General features: G+C 41.7%; 1 protein-coding gene across 1 annotated transcript in view; it reads right to left on the bottom strand.

Annotated features, from left to right (window-relative positions):
• Positions 1-11,233: 11,233 nt before the first annotated feature.
• The window catches only part of CPZ (carboxypeptidase Z), a 54,544-nt gene continuing 43,365 nt past the window's right edge, over positions 11,234-22,412 (bottom strand). Inside the window, exons 8-11 of the mRNA XM_020992294.2 lie at positions 19,936-20,071; positions 16,917-17,056; positions 13,131-13,230; positions 11,234-11,820 (exon numbers count right to left, since the gene is read on the bottom strand). Of these exons, the coding sequence (XP_020847953.1) occupies positions 11,459-11,820; positions 13,131-13,230; positions 16,917-17,056; positions 19,936-20,071 (738 nt within the window). The 3' untranslated portion in view covers positions 11,234-11,458. The remainder of the gene's footprint in view (positions 11,821-13,130; positions 13,231-16,916; positions 17,057-19,935; positions 20,072-22,412) is intronic.

Genomic DNA, 22,412 nt, shown 5'->3' with positions numbered 1-22,412 from the left:
GCCCCTCATGAAGGAGCCAGGCACAGGAGCCAGTCAGTGAGTTATAACAAAGCCTTCGGCGTTTGAGCAGCCCTTCAGGGGCCTGACGCTGATTTGGTCTGGCAGCTCAAAGAGGCTGCCATGACTTTCTCAGCCTCCCTGAGTAAATCGTCGCCTTTGACCCTTCCCCTCCACATAATGTCCCATGAGTGGCCAGGGAGCCCTACTCCAGGGAAGCCCCCAGGTCAGCCCCAACTTGGATTGTCTGCACTTCAAACAGTTGACCCTCTTCCTCTCTCAACTCTTTCTCACACCTAAAGGTCAGGCCTTTGACCCCAGAGACTACACTTTGATCAGTACATGGAGTGATTTGTTTATCTTGCATATTAGCTCAGGCAGATGGGCTTGAACTGTAGAATATCAGTTTGGGGGGGGGGGAGTGTTCTCTTCCCCCATCCTTTCACTTGGGAAAAGAGCAGCTACCTCTGAGTCTGTCAACTTCTCGCCACTTAGACCTTGTTGGGGATTGGGGGCAGCAGTATAAGTTAGTTCATAATGTTGCTGCTTTAGACTTTGAGTTAAAATAATTGATTCATAAATTGTCAGACCTTAGAACACAGGATGTCAGAGCTGGAAGAGACCTTAGGACACTGGTACCTAAGAACAAAGGATGTTAGATCTGAAGGGGACCTTAGAACAAAGGATGTTAGAGCTGGAAGGTACCTTAGAATTACAAGGATGTCAGAGCCAGAGGAGACCTAAGAACACAAGGATGTTAGAGCTAGAGGAGACCTTAGAAGACAATATTGGAGCTGAAATGAATCTTAGAACACAAAGAGATTAGAGCTGAAAGGAACCTTAGAACATACGATATTAGAACTGAAAGGAACCTTAGAACATACAATATTAGAACTGAAAGGAACCTTAGAACACAGGATGTTAGAGCTAGAGGATACCTTAGAACACAAGGATGTTAGAGCCAGAGGAGACCTTAGAATACAATATTAGAGCTGAAATGAGTCTTAGAACACAAGGATATTAAAGCTGAAAGGACTCTTAGAACATACGATATTAGAACTGAAAGGAACCTTAGAACATAGGATGTTGGAACTAGAGGATACCTTAGAACACAAGGATGTTAGAGCCAGAGGAGACCTTAGAATACAATATTAGAGCTGAAATGAACCTTAGAACACAAGGAGATTAGAGCTGAAAGGAACCTTAGAACACAGGATGTTAGAGCTAGAGGAGACCTTAGAACACAAGGAGATTAGAGCTGAAAGGAACCTTAGAATATAGGATATTAGAGCTGAAAGGAACCTTAGAACACAGGATGTTAGAGCCAGAGGAGACCTTAGAACACAAGGAGATTAGAGCTGAAAGGAACCTTAGAACATAGGATATTCGAGCTGAAAGGAACCTTAGAACAAAGGATATTAGTGCTGAAAAGAATGTTAGAACATAGGATGTTAGAGCTAGAGGAGACCTTAGATATTAGAGCTGAAAGGAATCTTAGAACACAGGATATCAGAACTGGAGGGGACCTTAGAACTCAGTACATATCAAAGCTAGAAAAGATCTTAGGGAATAGAATGTCAGAGATGAAAGGACCTTTCTAAATCATCTGGTCCAATCAGCTCATTTTACTGATAAGGGAACAGGACATGACTCACACAAGATCACCCCATTAAGAATAGAACAAGAACTCAGAATCAAGTGTCCCACACTCCAGGCCTGTGCTCATTCCATTCCATCACATCCGGAAAATGTGAATAACATCTGTGAGTTTTAGGAATAGCAGGAGGCAGGACCTCTTCAATAAGTGAATGCATGCACAATCTCATCAATATGAGATTCCTCACTGACCATGGACAAGTCATGGACTTTCTCAGTTCTCTGATCTGTAAAAATGAGGACAATGAAGCCTCACAGCATCTATCTCAGAGGGAGAAACAAATAAAATTATGTATGTAAAGTGCTTTGCCAACCTTCCTGGGCTATATTAGTGGCAGCTGTTATTAGCCCCAGGAGAATATTGGCATTAGAAAGATAGGTTTTTGTTTCAGGGTTCAATGAAAGTGCTACCAAGTATTCCAAATGTAATCTGGCCCACTCTCTTCATCCCATTTAATTCTGGGCCTAGCACATTTTCAATCTGTAGCGTCTGACCAAGATATATTATGCTGATGGCCTAGTTCAATGGACTATCCCACAAGCTCCGTGTCATTGTGTGGACAATAGGCATTCTTGGGTTTTGTGTTTGTTTTTCTTGCATGGGTTGTTAGGCTAAGCTCTTTTAAATAGTTATGGATCTCATTTAGGAGGCTCTGCTGTGACCTGGGGCCTGGTGCAATCAGCACGATGTCCTCCCCAAATAGGAGTGTCTAGAGGACCTCTCCATCCACAGGGAATCCCTCTTCCATTTGGACTCTGCTTGGGAAACCTCCATGATGGTGGCAAATGCCTGGGGCAGGCAGGCATATGTCTGTCCCTCTGTCAGTCATTACTTGACATTGATCATCAGAGAAGGGTTGAACAGAGTGACATCTATTGTTGGCATTTATCCAGAAATCTTGCATGATCTTAATGTTCCTGGGAGAGAATCTATTAGGGAAAGCCTAGCAAGTTGAATTTTGCCCAATGCTATCAGTTTTTATTTTGAAAAGAAAATAGTCAATAGATAACAAAAACAGTGGAATCTGGGATTCCCTGTATTTTTTAGTCAATTGTATGATCATAAAGGTGTAGTCTGATAGAGAACATTTGCAAACTCTTACCCATAGCCTTGTTTTCATCAAGGATGCTCTACATACTATGTGCATTGTTTTCTTTTTTGTGAAGATGAGAAAAAAAGATATTTGGATCAGTAATTACGGATGTCTTTCTGGTTGACTTTTGCAGTGGTAATTCTGTCTTTATTTTTTTAATCACAGAGGCTCAGAGTTAGAAGGAACCAAAGAGGCTATTCTAGTTGACACGCCACATGAACAAGAAATTCTTCTATGGTATAACTGACAAGTGGTTATCCAGGCTTTTTTGTGAAGGCCTCCAGCTAGAGCTGGTTGGGGGTGGGGAAAGGTGCTGGAGGCTGCCTGCATGTTCAGGTTTATAGGCACTCAGGGGTTGATCATGGAGCATCAGTAAGGGATAAATACTTGGAAATATCAAGTGCTGCAAAATATTACAAAGCCCAGAGGAAGGTCATCAGTGAATTAGCAGATCCTCTATGGAGGATTAATGATAAGATATACCTTGTATACCATACAGATCATTCTCATAAAACTTTTGTAAAGTTGAGAAGCAAAACTCAGGGTGAGAAGACTAGAATGGACTGCAACCTGCATTGTTGAAGGGACTGCCTATACCTAGGATACTACAGATCCATGAACATAGCAAAAAGTACTGTAGCGGAGGGTTCTGGTACTGATTAACAACTCAGACAACAACAGGGAATATGGGGACACTAGAATGTATACAGTCAGGACTCACCAAAGTCACATAATTTAAACAAGAGGTACATTATAGGTTTGCCCTAAATCCAATTCCCCATCATCATTTCCAAGAAGCACCAGAAGAGTGTTTTGATATTGTCTGCTATGTAGTGGCTGGTCTCAAACCAGAGCTCAAAGATTCCCAGAGTTACCTTGGCTACCCCAGCCCTGGTTATTCTCAGAAATGCAATCGGTGGCAGCCGGCCCCCAGCTGGTAGTGAGCATCTCCTGTGTGGATGTGCACAGATGCAGGAGTGTGGGGCTACCCCGCTGTTTTTTATTGACAGCATTGCCACATTATAAAGACAAGAAGCTAAGCAATGTACTAGGGTTGCCTATAGCTTCTTATCTCACTTTTTTCGATGCAGAAATCCCAATGTGGGAACTTTTGAAATCCAGCATCCCCTCCAACCCAGAAAAAAAAATCTTCTGGCAGTTTAAAGAGCCAGTTGCTACCAGCAACAGCCCATTTTCATGTACAAATCAATTTGTCTCCACTGATGGAAAAGAATTGCAAAGCAAACAAATTATCCATGCACCATTGAGCTCAAGTCACTCTAGGGATGCTGAGCTTAAAGCATCAGAAGTTGTTGGGTTGGGCTTCCCCCTCCCCCACATGTCTTTTTGAAAAATGACCCCCTCAGGGCTGGAGCGGGCAAAAAGACATTACTGTCAAGGTATTGAAACATAACTTCCAAGTTCATTTTCTCCAAAATTCAGCTCTAGTACAATCATTAAGATCCAGCTAGCTGCTCCTGGGAGCTGGTCTTCCGATATACTCTTTACTCCAGCTCCAGTGACCTACCCACTCTCTAGGCTACCTCAAATAGACAAGGTGTCCCAAAAATCTTAGTGCAGCTTAAAGCTTTCATAGCTTTTTTTTTCTTTAAAAGCTATTAAGATTTTGTTGATAAATCAAAATAAATTACTTTTTTAAAAAAGCTATTAAGATTTAATAGACTTTGGGACACACATTGTAAATGGATTTAATAAGACTTCAGGACACCCTGCATTTCATATAAACCTAAACAACACAGGATGCGTTCATTAAGTGTGTATCACGAACGGAGGCCTGTGGCAGGCCCCAGAGAAGATACAATGTTTAGATGGAGCTGACCGTCTACTAGAGGATGAGAAATCAATAATACAGCAACACAGGTAGCTATAATATGCATTGATAGAATCATCAGAGAAGCAAAATGCCATTTAGGGTCTTAAGGGGAAGTCATTCATTCATTCATTCATTCATTCATTCAACAAACATTAAGAAAGCACCCACTCTCTGCTAGGGACACAAAGACTAAAAACCAGCTCATCCCTGTCTGAAAAGAGTTTATATTGCATTGAGAAGAAAGCAATGAGGAGGATGGTTCAGGGACAGGGCTTTTCTAGGTAGCTACTGCAAGTGATTTTTTTTTTGAGGCAATCAGGGTTCAGTAACTTGCCCAGGGTCCCACACCTAGTGCATTTTTTCTTCAAATGAAGAAAATGAGGGATGCACATCGGACTTGGGACTCCAAACCCTATGTCTTCTGGGCCTAATATTCCTTCTCCTGGATCTTCAGGCCTCCCAAACAACCTCATTTAGCATATGGGGAAGCTGCAGCTTAGAAATGGTCACATGATAGGCCCCAAGGTCATTCAGCCACAAAATGGAAGAGCCAGGACTCACCCTCAGAGCTCCTGACTCCAAAACCAGGGTTCCTTCCATTCCACTCCACCCCACTGCCTTTCCCATAAGTCAGAGGGCTGTGGAATGACTTAATCCATTAGTCTTCAATTACCCTGTACTGGATTTTACACCAGGCAACTGTCCCAGGGAATCAGTCCAACCATTTATCACAACCTGATTAAGAGGCTCCTATTAGGTCTTATTAGTGCTTGTAAATGTAAATAATATATTGTTTCACTCTCTAGTGTCGGCCCCAGATCCCTTACGGCATTTTCTTTGCCAAACATTTCAGTTCAACAAGCCCACCTAAACTTGCCTAGTAGCTATTCACATTTTAATTAATTTCAGTGTATAAAGTATCATAAAAAAATTAGGCACTTATTCAAAGTCTTCAAAATGCTTTGTCCACTCAGTTTCATTCACTTTTCCTCCCATATGGCCATAGATAATCCATTCTTCTCTGGGTTTGTCACTTTGCATTATTTCAAAGCTCTTTCCAGGTTTCTTTGTACTCCATACAAAATACAAATGCACCCCCCCAATCCGAACCATTCCCCTATAAGTGGACATAAGTTATTTCCAATTTTTTTTGGTACTACCCAGGAACCTGCTGTGAAAATCTCTGAGCAGGTACAGTGTTCATAACACTTATTGGAATACAAAGTTCTCATTGTCATCACCCTCCCAGGAATATCTTTATTTTACAGACAAAGGAACTGAATTCTTTCAGAGAAATGATTTCCCTGCTGTCATATAGTAAATGTACAAACTAGTGCTAAAGCCTAGGCCTTCTGTAGCCCAATTCCAGAGTTCTTTCCACTCCCCCATGCTGACTTCTCTCTGGTCACATTTGCCTAGTTCACTTCAAGAAACCTTTACTAAGCATCTCCCATGCGTGGGACATGGAGCCAGGAACTAGGAACACAAAAGACAAAATTGTAGCACATTCCTTGACCTCAAGGAGCTTTCATCCTACCAAAGGGATACAATTTGTACAGAGATAAATACAAGGTAATTGTGAGATTAAATAAAGCTGAGGTAAAAATGAGAGAACACTAGAAAGACTGGAAATCAGGGAAGGATCGGAGAAGGAGGTGTTTCACATGAAGGGACTTAAGGGAAGGGGAGGATTCTAAGAAGTGAGGGGAGGAGGCAGCACAGTGCTTAACCTGTGCTGTATACCAAGGGCTTTTCCCAGATACATCAGCATTGTGCATTTCCTCTGCCTCCTTCAATATTTTTGCTCAACTCTAGCAAGGGCAAAACCATTAAATCATTCTCTCAGTCCAGAGGGTGCCTCTGCTCCCTTCCTCTGCCTGTGGTTCTGCCTTCTCTGCTGTGCTAACAAAAAAGAAATTGAACAAAGAAACATACCATAGCATTTCAGCCCAGGCTTAAGCCCCACAGCTGGCCATACTACGTATATATATCTAGTGGTTTCTCTGGTTTCTGATTAGATTTATCGTGACTCTCTGTCTCTTCCCTTCTCTCTGGGCATTTCCTCTTCAACTGCTTAGATCAAACCTCTGTGAGCCTGAATTTTCTCATTTGTAAAGTGGCGAATACTTGCATCACCTACGGTAGCTGCTATTTATACAGCCCTTTAGGGCTTTGTAGGTACTTGTTTTGTAAGCGTTAGAAAGCTACATAAATGGGAACTATGTCATCAACATTTGTAACTATTTCATTAACCCTGGTGTTTTGGTTCCCCGCTTTCAAAAATCCCCTAGTCACTGATAATTGGGACCCTAGATATATTTTAAGCAGGCTGAAGGGGAAATAGTTTTCATAGGAGCCAATGGAATTGCCCTCCCGAGAAAAATTCTCTCAAAAACAATGAAGTTGTCACTTGGAGGGCGAATACTGAGAGAAGGGTTCATAGACTATCCCAGCCTCAGGAAGCAGCACCCACTCAGAAAGAGTTGGCTTTAGAATGTATTTAATTCAGGATATGTAATAACACTGCCACCGAAAGGCTTTGGTGGGGCTTTCCTTAAAAACCACCCTCACCTATTAGATGATGCCTGAAATTCTATCTTGAGAACTGTATCCTTTTAAAGCAATAGTTTGTTACTGGTATAGTGGAGTTGATTACTAGATTTGGAGTCTGGACTTGGGTTTGAATTTCAGCTCTGCTTTTTACTATACCTGTGTCACTTTGGGCTAATCATTTTCTCCTCTCTAGACCTCAGTTCTCTCATCTGTGAAATGAGGGGGTTTGTCTCTCAGTGATCTCCTATGTCTTTTCAGTGACTAATCATAACCTTAAGATTCTTCTAAAATGCCAAATCCCTTTAATTCAAGAACCTTTAAGTGGTTCTTGGTTATTGACACAACCATGTAAATGCTTCAGACCCCTTCTGAGAGTATTCTTTGAATGACAGGAGGAAGGGTGTAGGTGAGAACAGAAAAGTGCTGGGCACATCAGGCAGGGGACACCCCAAAAGGAGGAGAGGAAAGGTCAAAGGACAGGAAGGCCAACAAGTTTTGCCTGCTTAGTGATTTTGGCAAAGCTTGGCCCTGCAGAAATAATTGCATGAAGAGTCTTAGTGCTGGTCTCCACTGGATGAAAGGTCCCTGGAAAGGTCAACTTGCCTCCCTTCTGTGGCTTGAACAAGATCTGGGTCATACCACCAAAACACATATTTACTCAAATTCATCAGGGTATTAACTCTCTGCGACTGTTCTGTAGGCAACCAGTCCATCAAACCGCACAATTATTAAGTACCTGCAATGTGCCAGGCAATGTGCTAAGGGCTAGAAATACAAAGACAAAAGTTAAAACAGGACCTGCCCTCAAAGACCTTATACTCTAGCTTCAGGAGTAAAGCATATCAAAAATTAATACGGGATGATTTGGAAGTAGAGTAGAAGGTACTGGAATGAAGAGGCATCAGGAAAATCCTCATGTAGGGGGGTGGTGCTGGAGCAGAAATAACAAGAGCCACATGACCATGCAGAAAAAGCTAAAGAATGGGAGGAATCTGAATACAAAAAGTGAGAGGTGAAAAGGACTTTAAAACACAGAACAATGAATTTCAGAGATGAACGGAAACTAACTTTAGCAAACAGAAGGTCAGAACTAAGACAGTTGATCCTCAGGGATTATCTAACCTCTTTATTTTATGGATTATGAAACTGAGGCTCATAGTAAGGCAAAGGACTTACTAAGGTCACACAGGTAGACAGAGGTTAAGGTAAAAGGCTTTGAGATTGTTTTTAAGGTATTCAAATGCAAGGTATTATTGGATCAAAAAAGTTGGATTTCTATTCTAACTTGGCCTAAGATTTAGAATTGTGCAAAATGTGCGTGGCAAGCTGAAATGTAGGATGGTAGAAGTTGAGGTCATAAGACCTTTTAGTTTAGATTTGTTTACTAGAAGTAAAAATGCAGAGCAGAGAGCAGATGAGAGAAATGCTGTGATGGTTGAATCAATGGGACTTGCTCACTGAATGAATGTGGAAATCAAGATAGAGGGAGTAAGTGATTAGGAAGATAGTAGTTCTGTTGAGAGACATGAAGAAAACAAAAACAGTCACAGAATCTTGGTATTTAAAAGGACTTCATAAGTCTCTTCATCCAACATTCACCTGAAAATAGTAAATAATCTTCTCTTGTAGAACAATTCATTCCACTTTGGGACAGCTTAAGCTATTAGCAAGTTCTTTCTTGTATTGAATTAAAATCTGTCCCTCTACCAGCCCTGCCCATCTGGTGGGAAAAGGTTATAGATTGTATTTTAGAGCTATCTCCCACTTACATAACTTTGGGTTTTGCTTATTTGCTTGTTTTGTTTTCTAAGGCACCCTCATCTTTTTTGGTCTTAAATTGAGATGTGGGTTCTGAGAGAGAGAAAGAGAGAGACAGACAAAGACAGAGAGAGAGAGAGACAGAGAGAAAGAAACAGAGACAGAGACAGAGACAGAGGGAGAGAGAGAGAGAGAGAGAGAGAGAGAGAGAGAGAGAGAGAGAGAGAGAGAGAACAATTCACTTTACTTCTTAATAGGGTGATTGGGGATTTATGGAAACTCCTTTCTGATGACAAAAAAATTATCTTCATCCCCAATTAAAGGCAAATAAATACAAAGTAGAGGTCTGAAGCCAATTCATGTCCTTAATCAAACTGGTTTCCAGCTTATCATTTCCTTGACATATATCATCTGCAGTGGATCATGGGAGGGGCTAAGACATAAAATATCCTTTCAAAATTATCTGGGAACCACATTAGAAAGGGGACCATAAATTGGATCAAAATTTAATCTAAACTAGAGTCTATAGATAAAAAGTGCAGTAAGCAGCTGAGGACCCACAACCAACAGCAATTGCTTCTCTTCATGTGGAATTAGGTGGTTAAGCAGAACAGAAAAATATGGGGCTGTCAACTAATCAATTACATTTGAGTAATTGATCGTATAATATTATTGGTGAAAGCCCATAATGCGTGAGTTAGAAGAGAACAAGCTCTCCAAATATTAGATTTGCAGCCAAGAGGAGGTGGGGAGAATTTGTCCTCATAAAAAATACCAGGGATTTTTTACAATTTAAAAGCAGCATCTAGCTACAAAAAGGCACACTGGTATTCCAACCAATCTCTCTCTCTCTCTGGGAGTGCCTGTAGGAAGAAAAGAAAAAGAGACATGGATATTTAGCTGGGGGAAGAAAAGATTTGGTTGGAGGGGTGTGTTCAGGGAACAGGCTGTGATAGCAGTCTTCAAATAACTAAGAGGTGGCACAGTGGATAGAGCACTAGGTTTGGAATCAGGAGCTCATTTTTGTAAGTCCAAACCTAGCCTCAGACACTCACTGGTTGTGTGACCATTGGCAAGTCACTTAACTCCATTTGTCTTGGTTTCCTCACCTGTAAAATGAGCTAGAGAAGGAAATGGTGAAACCTTCTAGTATCTTTGTCAAGAAAACCCCAAATGGGGTAATAGAGAGTCAGACAGGACTGAAAACCAAGTGAACGCTACAGGGAGGATGAGACTTTTCTGCCTGGCCATAGGTAGAACTAATACTAACAGAAGTTACAGGAGGACAGGTCATTAGAACTGCACAATAATGGAATGGTTAACTCCTTAAATAATAAGCTCCCTTTTACTGATGTTTGATCAGAAGCTGAATGATCATTTGTCAGGGAAGTAATGAAAAGGATTCTCACTTCAGGTGGAAGGTTGGGCTAAAACGTCAATGATCTCTCAATACCCTTCCAGATCCAATAGTCTGCACTTTGTCTAAGATTCTAATCTCTCTACTCAAAAATTCAGCATAAGAAGTCTTTTCTAGCATTCACGTTTTATGTTCTAAGGTACTTACCTCCCAGGGTTATTTTGAAGCTCAAATGAGTTTGAATCCCACCTCTGACATTTACTAGCCATGTGACCATGGACAAGTCACTTAATCTCTTATTCTTGGAGACACCTAAGACTTTAGTCATTAAAGGGTTGTTTTCACGGTGGCAGGAGTTCCCACAGTGGCAGTGCTGCTGCTACTAATACATTCAATGATGATGATATTTAAATTCTTCAAAATTTCTGATTTTGCAGGTTTATATATTCACTTAACTCATATAGATTAAAACCTCTCCATACTTTTTAGTAAGTGGCCCTTCATATGAGTGCCTGTGACTGACAAAAAAAAAAATTAGTCTCTCTTAACTTAGCTAGGCTGGCTGTTGAATGATAAACACATAGACTATTGCTTGAATCTGTACTAGAAGTCTTCAAAAGTCCAAAGCTCTGGTCAGAGCTTGCATTCCCCTGGTAGACCCACTGAGGACCCAGGGTTGCCTCCACATTGACACATAAGAGAAGGACCTTAGTGGAGCCCAGATGATAATAAACATTGTGGTTGCTTATTTTCAGATAGTATTTTCTGGTTATAAAATGTTTAATTTCACTAACCCTGATGTCCTCTTGGGTCCTGTCCAACTCTGGAACTCTATAGTTCTTACTAATGCAAGCCTTACATCAACCCTATGAGGGAGGTTGTGTGGGTGACTAACGCGAAAGACTCACCTATAAAACCACAGATACTTTGAAGTATCATCATCATTAAATGTACAACAGCAGAGTCAAGGAGAACTTCATCATAGTTGGTGGCAGATACAACCATTTTTAATGAAAGTCAATCCAATGAGGGCCAGAAAAATACCAAAAATATAATACAGGGAAAAAAATAGAGAAATTGGTATTTGGGTTTTCCTATTTGCAATTGTTTAATTCTTGAGATGATCGTTGAGATGATGCCCCCACCTTGCAGGCTGGTAAAGGGATCATTTTGTGAGACAAGAATAATAAGAAAAGGGAGGTGATGAGTCTAATGATATTTGAGGAGCCAGGTGGGCTTGTGATGATTTAGAGAGGTGAAATAGGACCACCACCATGGCTTGCTTCCATCCTGTGAAGGTTTCCGTCTTTCACCTAAGAAGTCTCCATTGTTTTCTGCATGGGGATCGAAATCCTCTAGCGGGTCATGGTGCATGTAGCCGTTTCTCCGCAGCCCTTTCATGAACCTCTTAGGACGCAGATCTAAAGGATGAAGGATGAAGTCTACCCTGCCAGCCCTTTTCATCCTAAGGGGGATGGTAACTCTCTTGATCATCTTGGTGTAACCTGGGGCTTGGGCGATGACAATATGAGTGCCTGGGGGCAATAGCCTCCAGTAATCACCATCAGCAGCTGAGGAAATAGAAAATGGGAGCCATTGTGAGATCATAGGTCAAAGGACACACCTTTGGCAATATGGACAAATGGAGACTTTTAGGAGAAAGTGACTGCATCAACACAACAAACTGGCCACAGGCATTGTGGTGTTCTAGAAAAGGTACTGACTTGGGGATCAGACGACCTGAGTTCAAATCTTTATTCCAACACTAAGTACCTCCCTCTATGATCACAGGCAAATCACTGCCCCATTTTGAGCATATTTCTCACTTTGTAAAATGGAGATGATCACATTTATAAGACCTTCCTCACAGATTTCTGTGAAGAAAGTGCTTTGTAAATTATTAAGAACAATAGAGATAGGATCTATTATTAATATTATGATTTGGGGAACTTCAGCATTTTCCTGGCACCCCAGATGATGATGAGGGAACATGGCGGTAAGATGGAATAGCTAGGTAGTTCAGTGGATAGAGCACTGGGCCTGCAGCCAGAAAGACCTCAGTTTACACCCAGCCTCAGACTGTGACTAGCTGGGTGACCCTGAGCAAGTCACTTAACCTCTGCCTCAGTTTCCTCAATTGTAAAATGAGAATTATAATAGCACCTACCGCCCAGAGTTCTTGGGGTCACATGAGACAATATTTTTAAAGTACTTAGTACAGTACCTGGCACATAGTAGGTTATATTTATTTCCTTCCTGAGATAATGGAGAGACAGTGTGATATAGTGAAAAAGACCTGTAAATCTGGGAATTAGGAAATGCTAGTGCTGCCACTAACTGATGTTACCTGTATGATTCTGGACAAGTCATCTAACAACCTAAAGCTGAAGAAAACCTGCGTCTGTAACATGAGAATAATTGTCTCCCTTCCTTCTCAAAGTTCTTTTGATCATAGATTTGAGACCAGGAAAGAAGCTTAGCAGTTCTCACATCCAGTATCCTCATTTTACCAAAGAGGAAACTGAAGAGACCCAGACAAACTTAGGGGAGGGGGGGACTTGCTCAAAGTCACACAGCTAGTAAATGACAGAAGCAGGTCTTCTGAATCCCAACTGAGGACACTCCATTGCACCACATGGTCAAACTTTGGGAGACACAAGTGAAGCCATACCTTTAAAATGCCCTTAGAAGCTAGCATAAATGCCCACTAACCTGACCCATCATCAGATGGACATGTGTATGTAGTGTTACACTTTCACAACTGCCTAGAGAGGTGTTATAGGGTTGTGATGTGTCTGATTATATTAAGAATCCAATATTGTTATTATTGATAATAACTAAATTGAAACACACACTTGGTTTAGAATTTAGAGAAACATACCTGTAGTAACATCATGGCGGATTCCTCTGACCAGAATGCGTGCGTTTTTAATAGGTTTTCCAAATTTATCTGTTACTGTACCTTTAATTCCTCGGTGTACCTGAAAAGGCATAAAGTAAAGAAATGATCTTCAGATGGTAGGATGGCCAAACTCTGTGCAATCTTCCATCTATCTGCTCCCCTTCCCACACATGGGAATAGTGCAGAATCATAGACCTATATGGGACCTCAGGGGTCATCAAATCCAAACCCCTCATTTTACAGATGAGGAAACTGAGCCCCAGAAGAGTTAAATGACTTGTCCAGGGCCACACAACCACTAAATGTCTGAGGCAGAATCTGAATTCAGATCTTCCTGATTCTGTGTCCAGTGCCCTAACCACAATGCTATGTTGCTTTGCATGCATCCATTTGGAAGCATGGAAAAGCATATGCTATGAAAAAATAATCTAATCCTAACTGATGTTTCCTCAGAATCAGGAAGAATTAGATTAATTGGATTTAAAGTTGGGAGAGCTAGAGAGATACGAAAACACATCTAGTCCAACCACTTTATTTTACAAAGAGGGAAACTGAGGCCCAGAGAGTTTGAGTGATTAGCCCATGCTCTCCCAGGCAGTCAGTGGCCAAGTCAGCATTCAAACCCAAATCCTCTGTAATCCAGGGATGTTTTTCTACTATACAATTACCCTTGGTGACAAAAAGATGAAAGATGTTAAAACAGACATTTGGGTATAGACATACCGAAATCTGCCTTTCTGAAACTTGGACTCATTTCTCCCTCTCCTGTGGGGCCAAGCAGAACAGATTCAATCATTCATCCCCATGGCAGCCCTTCATGTATTTTCCTGAACTGCAACCCACAAAGACTAGTATCAAGGTGCCGCAATCTATCCACATGAATGGAAGGAGTTCCCACAGTGGTGAAATTATAGTTCCTTGAGGTATATATAAGGCACAGTGCTCAGTACTAGATGAAAGGCGGAAAATGATACCATTCCTTCCCTCAAGAAGCTTAAAATCTGATGGGGAGGAAAGAATAAGGCATGTGCACATATACAGATAATAATATATAAGGTAGACTGGGATAAGGACAGTGAAGAGATCCAGACAAAATGCTATTAGAATTTTGAGAAAAAAAAACTAATATTGTGCATTCAGTCAACAAAATCCAAAGATCTTTTTTCACTTGCATTTCTTTCTAGTCTCATTTCCCTTACCTGACACTAATTTAGTTTATTTTTTTCAACCCAAGTGTAGGAATTTATACTAATTATGAGTTTTAGCCATTTATTCTAGTCTACTGAGATAATTTCACATCCTTATTTTGTAATACGATTGGGTAAATGTTTCCAAACTTCATGTTATCCAACATTTTAAAATTCAATTCAATATTCAATTTAATAAGCATTTATTAAGCACCCACTGTGTGCCAGGCACTGTGCTAAGTGCTAAAAGCCTGCAAGTTTTCATCCAATAGCTTGACAAAAACTCCTGAAGCTCTGAGGGCATTCCCCTCTCAGACTGATTCTTTTGCGAAGGTAAACAAGGCCATCTTTTACCTCAATTCTTACCTAGCCTTAATCCCTGATTGGGTGTTGCCTCAAACAAAAATGAGACCTGGGAAAGACCTAGCTTATAAAGGCCAAAGGCTCCCACTTTATCCAGGGTCATCACCAGTTGTCCTGACTTATGTCTTGCCACCGGACTCTGGAAGAGAGAGCGAGGCTGATGACTTTGTACGGCCCTGCCTCACTTAAATCCAATTCACTTACAAGGTAAGACATCACCTTCCTCACTGGTTCTCTTCAAGAACAAAGGACGTAGAACAAGAACAACAAAAAACCATTGAGCAAACAGGATGGAGGACAGAACCCTGAGGCACTTGACTAGAGACTTCCATCCAAGTTAATGTCACCACAATCTCTATCGCCCTCAATTCAACTAACTATTGGCTGAGTGAGAACTAAGTCCAGGAGTGCACCCCACTCCTGACAGGTCTCTATTTTGGGCAGCTAGGTGGCGCCATAGTGCATAGAGCACCAGACCTGAAGTCAGGAAGACTCATCTTCATGAGTTCAAATCCGGCCTCAGACACTTACCAGCTGGGTGACCCTGGATGAGTCACTTTATCCTGTTTGCCTCAGTTTTCTCATCTGTAAAATGAGCTGGAGAAGGAAATGGCAAACCATGCCAGTATCTCTGCCAAGAGAACCCCAAATGGGGTCATGGACAGTCAGACTGAAAAATGACTGAATATTATGTACAAGATTACATAGTATGTGTAGGAGACACAAAAATATTTTTTGCTAATGAATAAATTTTAGAAATAATTCATTTGCAGGATTTCTTAAAGGGCTTTAGAATACCTGTTTGAATGAATGAACAAAGTTGTCTTACAAAAAAAAAAAAGCATTTTACCCACTGGACAGATTCAGTTTCTAATAATTACAACAATATATTTCCACAATATTTTAAGATTCATACAGTGTTTTCCCCAGAACAATCCTAGGAGGGATATAGTACACATTTTAGTGTCACTCCTTTACAAATGAAGAAACTGACGCTAAGTGATTGGTCAAAGAGGCAGCACCAGGGCTGCTCCTTGAATCCAGGTCTATGGGCTCTAGGACTTCTACCACTGCCTTCTGTGAGAACTAGGTGGAGCATGTTCATCTGAGCTTGGGTTTTTTCCTCATCATCTCCAGATGAAATGAAATCTTCAAAAAGAAAAGACAATTAGGGCCTTTCAGCATGGACCTGAAGATGTGTTTCCATAGGGTTGCCAGGGGATATTTACGAGCCCAATATGAAAATCTGGCCAACGTCAACAGGGAAGGGGCTTCAATTGGCTATGGCAGACTTATTCTTTATCAGAAATAATTTGCTCAGTCTTATCTGGGGGGCTGAGGGGGTGCTTTCGGGCCTGGGTCTGTGTTTCTTCCAAAGATGCTACAGCATAGACTTTTACAGTATCTGCCCATTAGTATCTTTTTATGCCCAACCTTCAGGCACAATAGGGACAGAGCATATCCAGCCCCATTTGGATTCTGTAAAACTCATTTCACTAGACAGCCGTAAAATGAAATGAGCTTGGAAGTCTGGATGACCTGTCATTATTTTATGGCACTGCTTTGCTGAGAGATGCAGGAGGTCACTGGCAAAACCCATAAACAAGGAAAGCAAAACAATGCCAGTAACTTTATATTATACTCCAGTCTTTCTGCTACTGTGGCCAGTGAAGTCTGAGCTGAGGCAGGACCCAGAAAGGCCTCTTTTCATTCATTGAAGGGGATCATTTGGGTGCACTCAGAATCCTTTGTTGATTCCCACCCTTCTTTAAGATTACAGGAGGCCTGGTCTATAATAAACCACGGTGAGAAAAATATGGCAAAAGCTTCCATACGAGTGTCAAGCAAAGAATTGGATTGGAAGTCAAGAGGCCTGGGTCCTATCCTGCTGCTGCCAATGGCTAGCTATGTAATGCAGGACAACTCATCTGCCCTCTCTAAGCCTCATATTTTTCTAACAAATGAAAGATGATCTCTCAAGTTCAATCCAGCTCTAATATTCTGTGTTCTAAGGTCCCTTTGAGTTCTGACGTGTTCTAAGCTCTAAGGGCCCTCTCAGCTTGGATATTCCTTGTTCTAAGGTCCTTCCCACCTCTGACAATCTAGGATTCCAAGATCACACAAATAGCCCAAGTCTGCAAATCCAATATTTTGGGCAGAATTTCAGTGAAGGGGAAATCAGGAAACAAATCCACCAGGGCAAACAATACAATACCATTTCCATAAAATTCAGGAGTGATTCTTTGTTGTGTTGCCAGAGTGTGTAGAGGGCTTCCTCTGGGGGAAACTTCATACAGCCCAACTCCACAGTGATTTCAAAGCAGTTGGTGTGAAGATAATTGAAATCTGACATACCTACATGTAGACAAGGGGGAAAAAGAGACGTTAGAAATGATCTGTGCTCAGTAAACAAGCAGGATGCACAAAGATTAGCAAGTTTGGTGCCAAGAGCCAAAAGTGTGGCCAGGATTCTGATATTCATTTTTTTTTCTTTGCATTCCTTTGTATCCTCAGCACTTAACACAATGCCTGGAACATAGCAGGTGCTTAATAAATGTGTGTTGATTCACTGAATGACTGCTCTTACAATTCCATAGCTACTCTAAAGTTCAAAAAGTAGATTGAACATTTTTTTTTAGGCAATAGGGGTTGAGTGACTTGCTCAGGGTCACACAGCTAGTAAGCGTCAAGTGTTTGATCTGAGGCCCGCTTTTTTTTTTTAGGCAATCAAGGTTAAGTGACTTGCCCAGGGTCACACAGCTAGTAAGTGTCAAGTGTTTTGTCTGAGGCCGGATTTGAACTCAGGTCCTCCTGACTTCAGGGCCAGTGCTCTATCCACTGCACCACCTCACTTCCCCTAGATGGAACATTTTTAAATGTCCATTCTGAAAGGGTGAAAATCATTCTAACTGTGGGAGGGAAAACAGATGTTTTCATTGAAACAAAGCCAATTGTGGAACTCGACCTCCCAAGAGCCCTGGGTGAACATTTCATGGTATGGCTCTAATGGGGATAATAGCAACAACAGTTATTGATTGACCATCTCCTTATGTTCGAGGGTATGGGATCCTGGGCAAGAAGTCATCTAGTCTCTCCAAGCCTCAGTTTCATTATCCATAAAATGGGGATAACAGCAACAACTACCATTGATTACGTGGGCACTGGGGAAACAGACAAAAACATTTTTAAAGTCCCTGCTCCTATGGAGTTGATGTTCTATAGGAAGCTACAAGATTCATACAGTTAGTTAACACAGGATAATTTAAGGAGGGAGCTAGTACCAACAATTAGATGGATCAGGAATGGTTTCTCATAGCAGAGAGCATCTAAGGTGAGCCGTGAAGGAAGCTAGGGGTTGCAGAGGGGAGGAGAGGAAGGAGTGTGTTCTAGACATTGAGAGATGGGCTCAGAAACAGGAGGAGGGATGCCAAGTTGAAGGAACAGAAAAATAGACCAGGTAGGCTGGGACACAGAGAACATGTAGAGGAATAACGTGATATAAGTCTAGAAAGGGCTTTAAATGTCAAGCTGAGGGAGGTCTTTAGATGCCACGGGGAGCTATTGAAGACTCGTAAGCAGGAGAGCCACATGGTTAGACACTTGCTTCAGGAAACTCAGTTTGGCAGCTTTGTGAAGAATGGATTGGAAGAGAGGGGGATCAGGAACAGGGTAATCAGTTAAAACGCTACTGCCATAGTCAGGATGACAGGTGATAATTGTCTGAACCAGGATGGGGAAGATGCAAATGGGGTGAGAGATTTGGTGCAGGGAGCATGCTAAGACTTGGCTGCTGACTAGAAGGTACAGGCAGGGTGTGAGAAAGAATGACGAGTCAAGACTAATTCCATTGTTGCAAATTTTGTAGGAAGGATGCAACAGATAAGAAAGGTTAGAAGATGTGAGGTTTGGGAGGAAATAATCGTACAGTGGAAAGAGTTTTATGGGCGAAGGTAGAGGACCTGGGTTCAAATCTCTGCACCACCACTTGACCAGCCATGTGTGACTTTGGGTGTCAGTTTCCTCATCTGATCAGGTAGGACCAGCTGACCTCTAAAGTCTCTTCTATCTATGACTCTATGTTGAGCTTCATTAAGGCTATCCAGAGAGGTATGAACAAAGGAATGGAGGTCAAGTCCAAAGCTCTTTGCTGCTTCAGACATTCCAATCAGGTTCCATAGGTTTGTCTGGGAAATGAAAAGACCCAAAGGGATGCCCCCGGCATGATTGGGAAGTCTTCTGAACAGCTAAGCATGATAGAGCACTTTACACATGTGCTTTCCTATGATTCTCTCCATCTCTGTGAGCTACATGCTCCAGGTGTGATCATTCCCATTCTTGTTGCTCTTGAGTTATTTGTCAGTCATGTCTGACTCTCCATGACCCCATTTGGGGTTTCCTTGGCAGAGATACTGGGGTGGTCTGCCATTTCCTTCTCCAGCTCATGTTACAGATGAGGAAACTGAGGTAAGCAGGGGAAGTGACTTGCTCAGGGTCCCACAGCTGGTAAGTGTCTGAGGCCAGGTTTGAATTCATGAAGATGAATCTTTCCAAGTCCAGGCCCAGCGCCCTGGGTCATCTAACTGCTAGAAGAAACGAAGGCTCATAAATTAAACAACTTGATCAAGGTCACACAGTGAGTGCCAGAGGTGGGATTCAAACTCAAGTCCCTTCTTACTCCAGCAAGCTTTCCATCTGCACCACACTGCTTAGAGAGATGTTTTTATAAGACATATGTAAAAAATAGACAATTGTGATACACTAGAGAGGGAGCCCCTGACATTTATAATAAGATCACAGATTTCTCCAAATACATATGCCATTAAAAAGAAAAGAATTTCTCTGAGCCTCAGTTTCCTCATCTGTAAAATGGATATATGAATACTTGTGCAGTAGGTTGTAGTGGAAAAAACATTTCATGTGGCTTTTAGGTACTGAACATTACTTTTTTTTCTCTTTTTCGGTTAGGCAATTAAGGTTGAGTGACTTGCCCAGAGTCACACAGCTAGTAAGTGTTACGTGTCTGAGGTTGGATTTGAACTCAGGTCCTCCTGACTCTATCCACTGCGCCACCTAGCCGCGCCATGAACATTATTATTAAGTATGCATTCAGGAGGTATTTCTGAAAGGAATGAATGGTATGGCTGTTTTCATCCTGCAATCCCTCTCAAATATCCCCTGAAGCCCTGCTAACCCTGACTTTTCCTCCCCTGAAGCTATACCATAGGGAGACTTACCTCCTGTAAAGCTATACCAGTCAGCACCGTTGATAATACTGCCCCTATTCAGAAAGTTGCCACCACATCTATTCTGTGATTTGTCCATCATCATGGGGTGAACATTGGCATAGGCCCTGGACAGTAACCTGAACATCTGCAAAGAAGATATGAAACGTACATATTTCTCCAACAAAGACCAGAATGCTCAGGAAACGGGGAGGCCAAACTATGGTAGAACAGAGAATGTCAGAACTAGGATTGGATTTCCCCATTCACTCAGGATTAAGCAGAAACTGAACAGCAGTAGATTTGGGATTTAACACACACACATACACAAATTCTTGAGTTCAAAGTCCAATTATGCTACTTAATTAGTACCATCGTAGCTTTGGACAAGTCAGCTAATTTCTGTGGGCCTCAGTTTCCCTAAATTCAAAATGAAAGTGATTAATCTTGATCTCCCTTGGTGTCCCTTCCAATGCTAATATCTTACGATTCTGAATAACAACAACATATCAATAATAACAATATCTTAAATATTATCCCTTCATTTTACAAATGAGGAAATTGAGGCTTGGAAAGGTAAAGGAACTTGCCTACCTGGAATGCTCTCCCTCTTCATCACTTTTACATTCTCAGACTTGCTTCAAGACTCAGTTCAATGCCCCATACTCTAAGAGGCTTTGCCTGTCTGCTCAGCCACTGATGCCTTCGCTTCTCAGAATCTCTTCCGGCTACTCTGCTTATATCTTGTATCTATCTACTACATCACATGTTGTCTTCCCTATTAAAATGCAAGCTCCTTGGGGGCAGGGACTGGCTTTGCCACCACACTTAGCACACTATGGTAAGCATTTCATACATTCTTGACTTGTCCAGGGCTAGTAAAGGACAGAGTTAGACTGGAGCACAGTCTTTCTGACTCCAGGTCCAATGACCTTTCTGTCATACTATGCTGACTTACTTAGAAGTCCCTTTTTTACAGAGAAAAGTATATGAATTTGCCCAAAGTCACATGGGTAGAAAATGGCAGAGCTAGAATTTAAACCCAGGTACCTAAAAAAAAAAAAACAACAAATCCAACTCTCTACTATGACCTGGGCAGGACACACGCCCTCCCTGAGCTTCATTTAGCTCATCCATAGAATGAGGAAAAAAATGCTCACCACCCCTATCCCATAGGGATCATTTTGCAAATTATAAAGCACTACTTAAATTCAGGCTAATATCAATAGATACTTAGTACCAGATCTGAAGTTCTACCATAGCAGGCACCTGTCTCATCTAAACTTAACATCACCCCCAAGGTCGAGCACAATGCTCTTTATGGAGCTTATCTTTATATAATTATGTAATATATATATAACTATATAATTATATAAAACCTTTCTTTATATAATCTTTGAGTTTTATAAAATGCTTTCCTCATGACAATCCTCTGAGGTGGGTAGTTTAAATAACACTATTTGAATTTCAGGGCTGTGAGGTGGCACAGTGGATAGAACACCAAGCCTGGAGTCAGGAAGGCTCATCTTCCTGAGTTCAAATCCAGCCTCAGACACTTCCTAGTTGCATGACCTTGGGCAAGTCACTTAACCTTTTTACCTCAGTTCTTCATCTGTAAAATGAGTTGGAGAAGGAAATGGCAGACCACTCCAGTGTCTTTGCCAAGAAAACCCCAAATGGGGTCACAAAAAGTTGGACTCAACTGAAAATGACTGAAAATAATAAAATCGGTATTTCACAGGTGTAGAAACTAAGGTCTAGGGAGACTAAATTCCTTTGCCTGGGGTTGCAAGGTTAGTGGGTGCTGAAGCTGAGAATGAAGCCCAGGTCTCTTGGCCCCAATGCTATCTTTTTCCATCACACTACTCCATAATAACGCCACCTTTCCCTAAACTACGGCCATAAGCTCACCCACAGCATCCATTTCCCAAAAGACTCTGGGTTTCCATGGAGACCTGTGTTTGTTGAGGGGCCAATATAGATTGCTGATTTATTGCCGAGGTGAGATGGTATTTTTTCTTCTTTCCAATTTGTCTTCTGGGACTCACTTAGGCAAACCGCCCGCCCACGGAGACTCTTTTACTCATCCTTGTTTATGCTTGGTAGGAGATGGTACCCAAAAGAGTCAGGCTTATTACTTATTAGTGCATTGAATAAATAGCCCTGATCATTAATGCACTTCCTCTGGCAGCTCCCTGGTGTCTAAGACTGTGCCCAGGCAACTCCCTTCGAAGAAGAGGCAAATGGACTCAGGGCACTGAGGAGCCCTCCCACCACAGGGGAGTCCTGAGCAGGCCCTGCCCTAATCCCAACTCTCCTTCTTCTTGCCTGGGTCACTTAACTCCTCCAGAACTGAGTTCCTTTCTTTGCAAAATGAAGGAGTTGGATTAGATGCTCTCCAATTCCCTCTTATTTATCCTAAGAACTCATTAACTTCTTAGCAGCATATACTTTAGTCTAGGGGTTGGGATAATGTGATGCAGTAGAAA

Source organism: Phascolarctos cinereus, unplaced genomic scaffold, assembly GCF_003287225.1.
Source record: "Phascolarctos cinereus isolate Bilbo 61053 unplaced genomic scaffold, phaCin_HiC Scaffold_9;HRSCAF=440, whole genome shotgun sequence".
Classification (NCBI taxonomy): domain Eukaryota; kingdom Metazoa; phylum Chordata; class Mammalia; order Diprotodontia; family Phascolarctidae; genus Phascolarctos; species Phascolarctos cinereus.
This window is presented reverse-complemented; position numbering and strand designations above follow the sequence as displayed.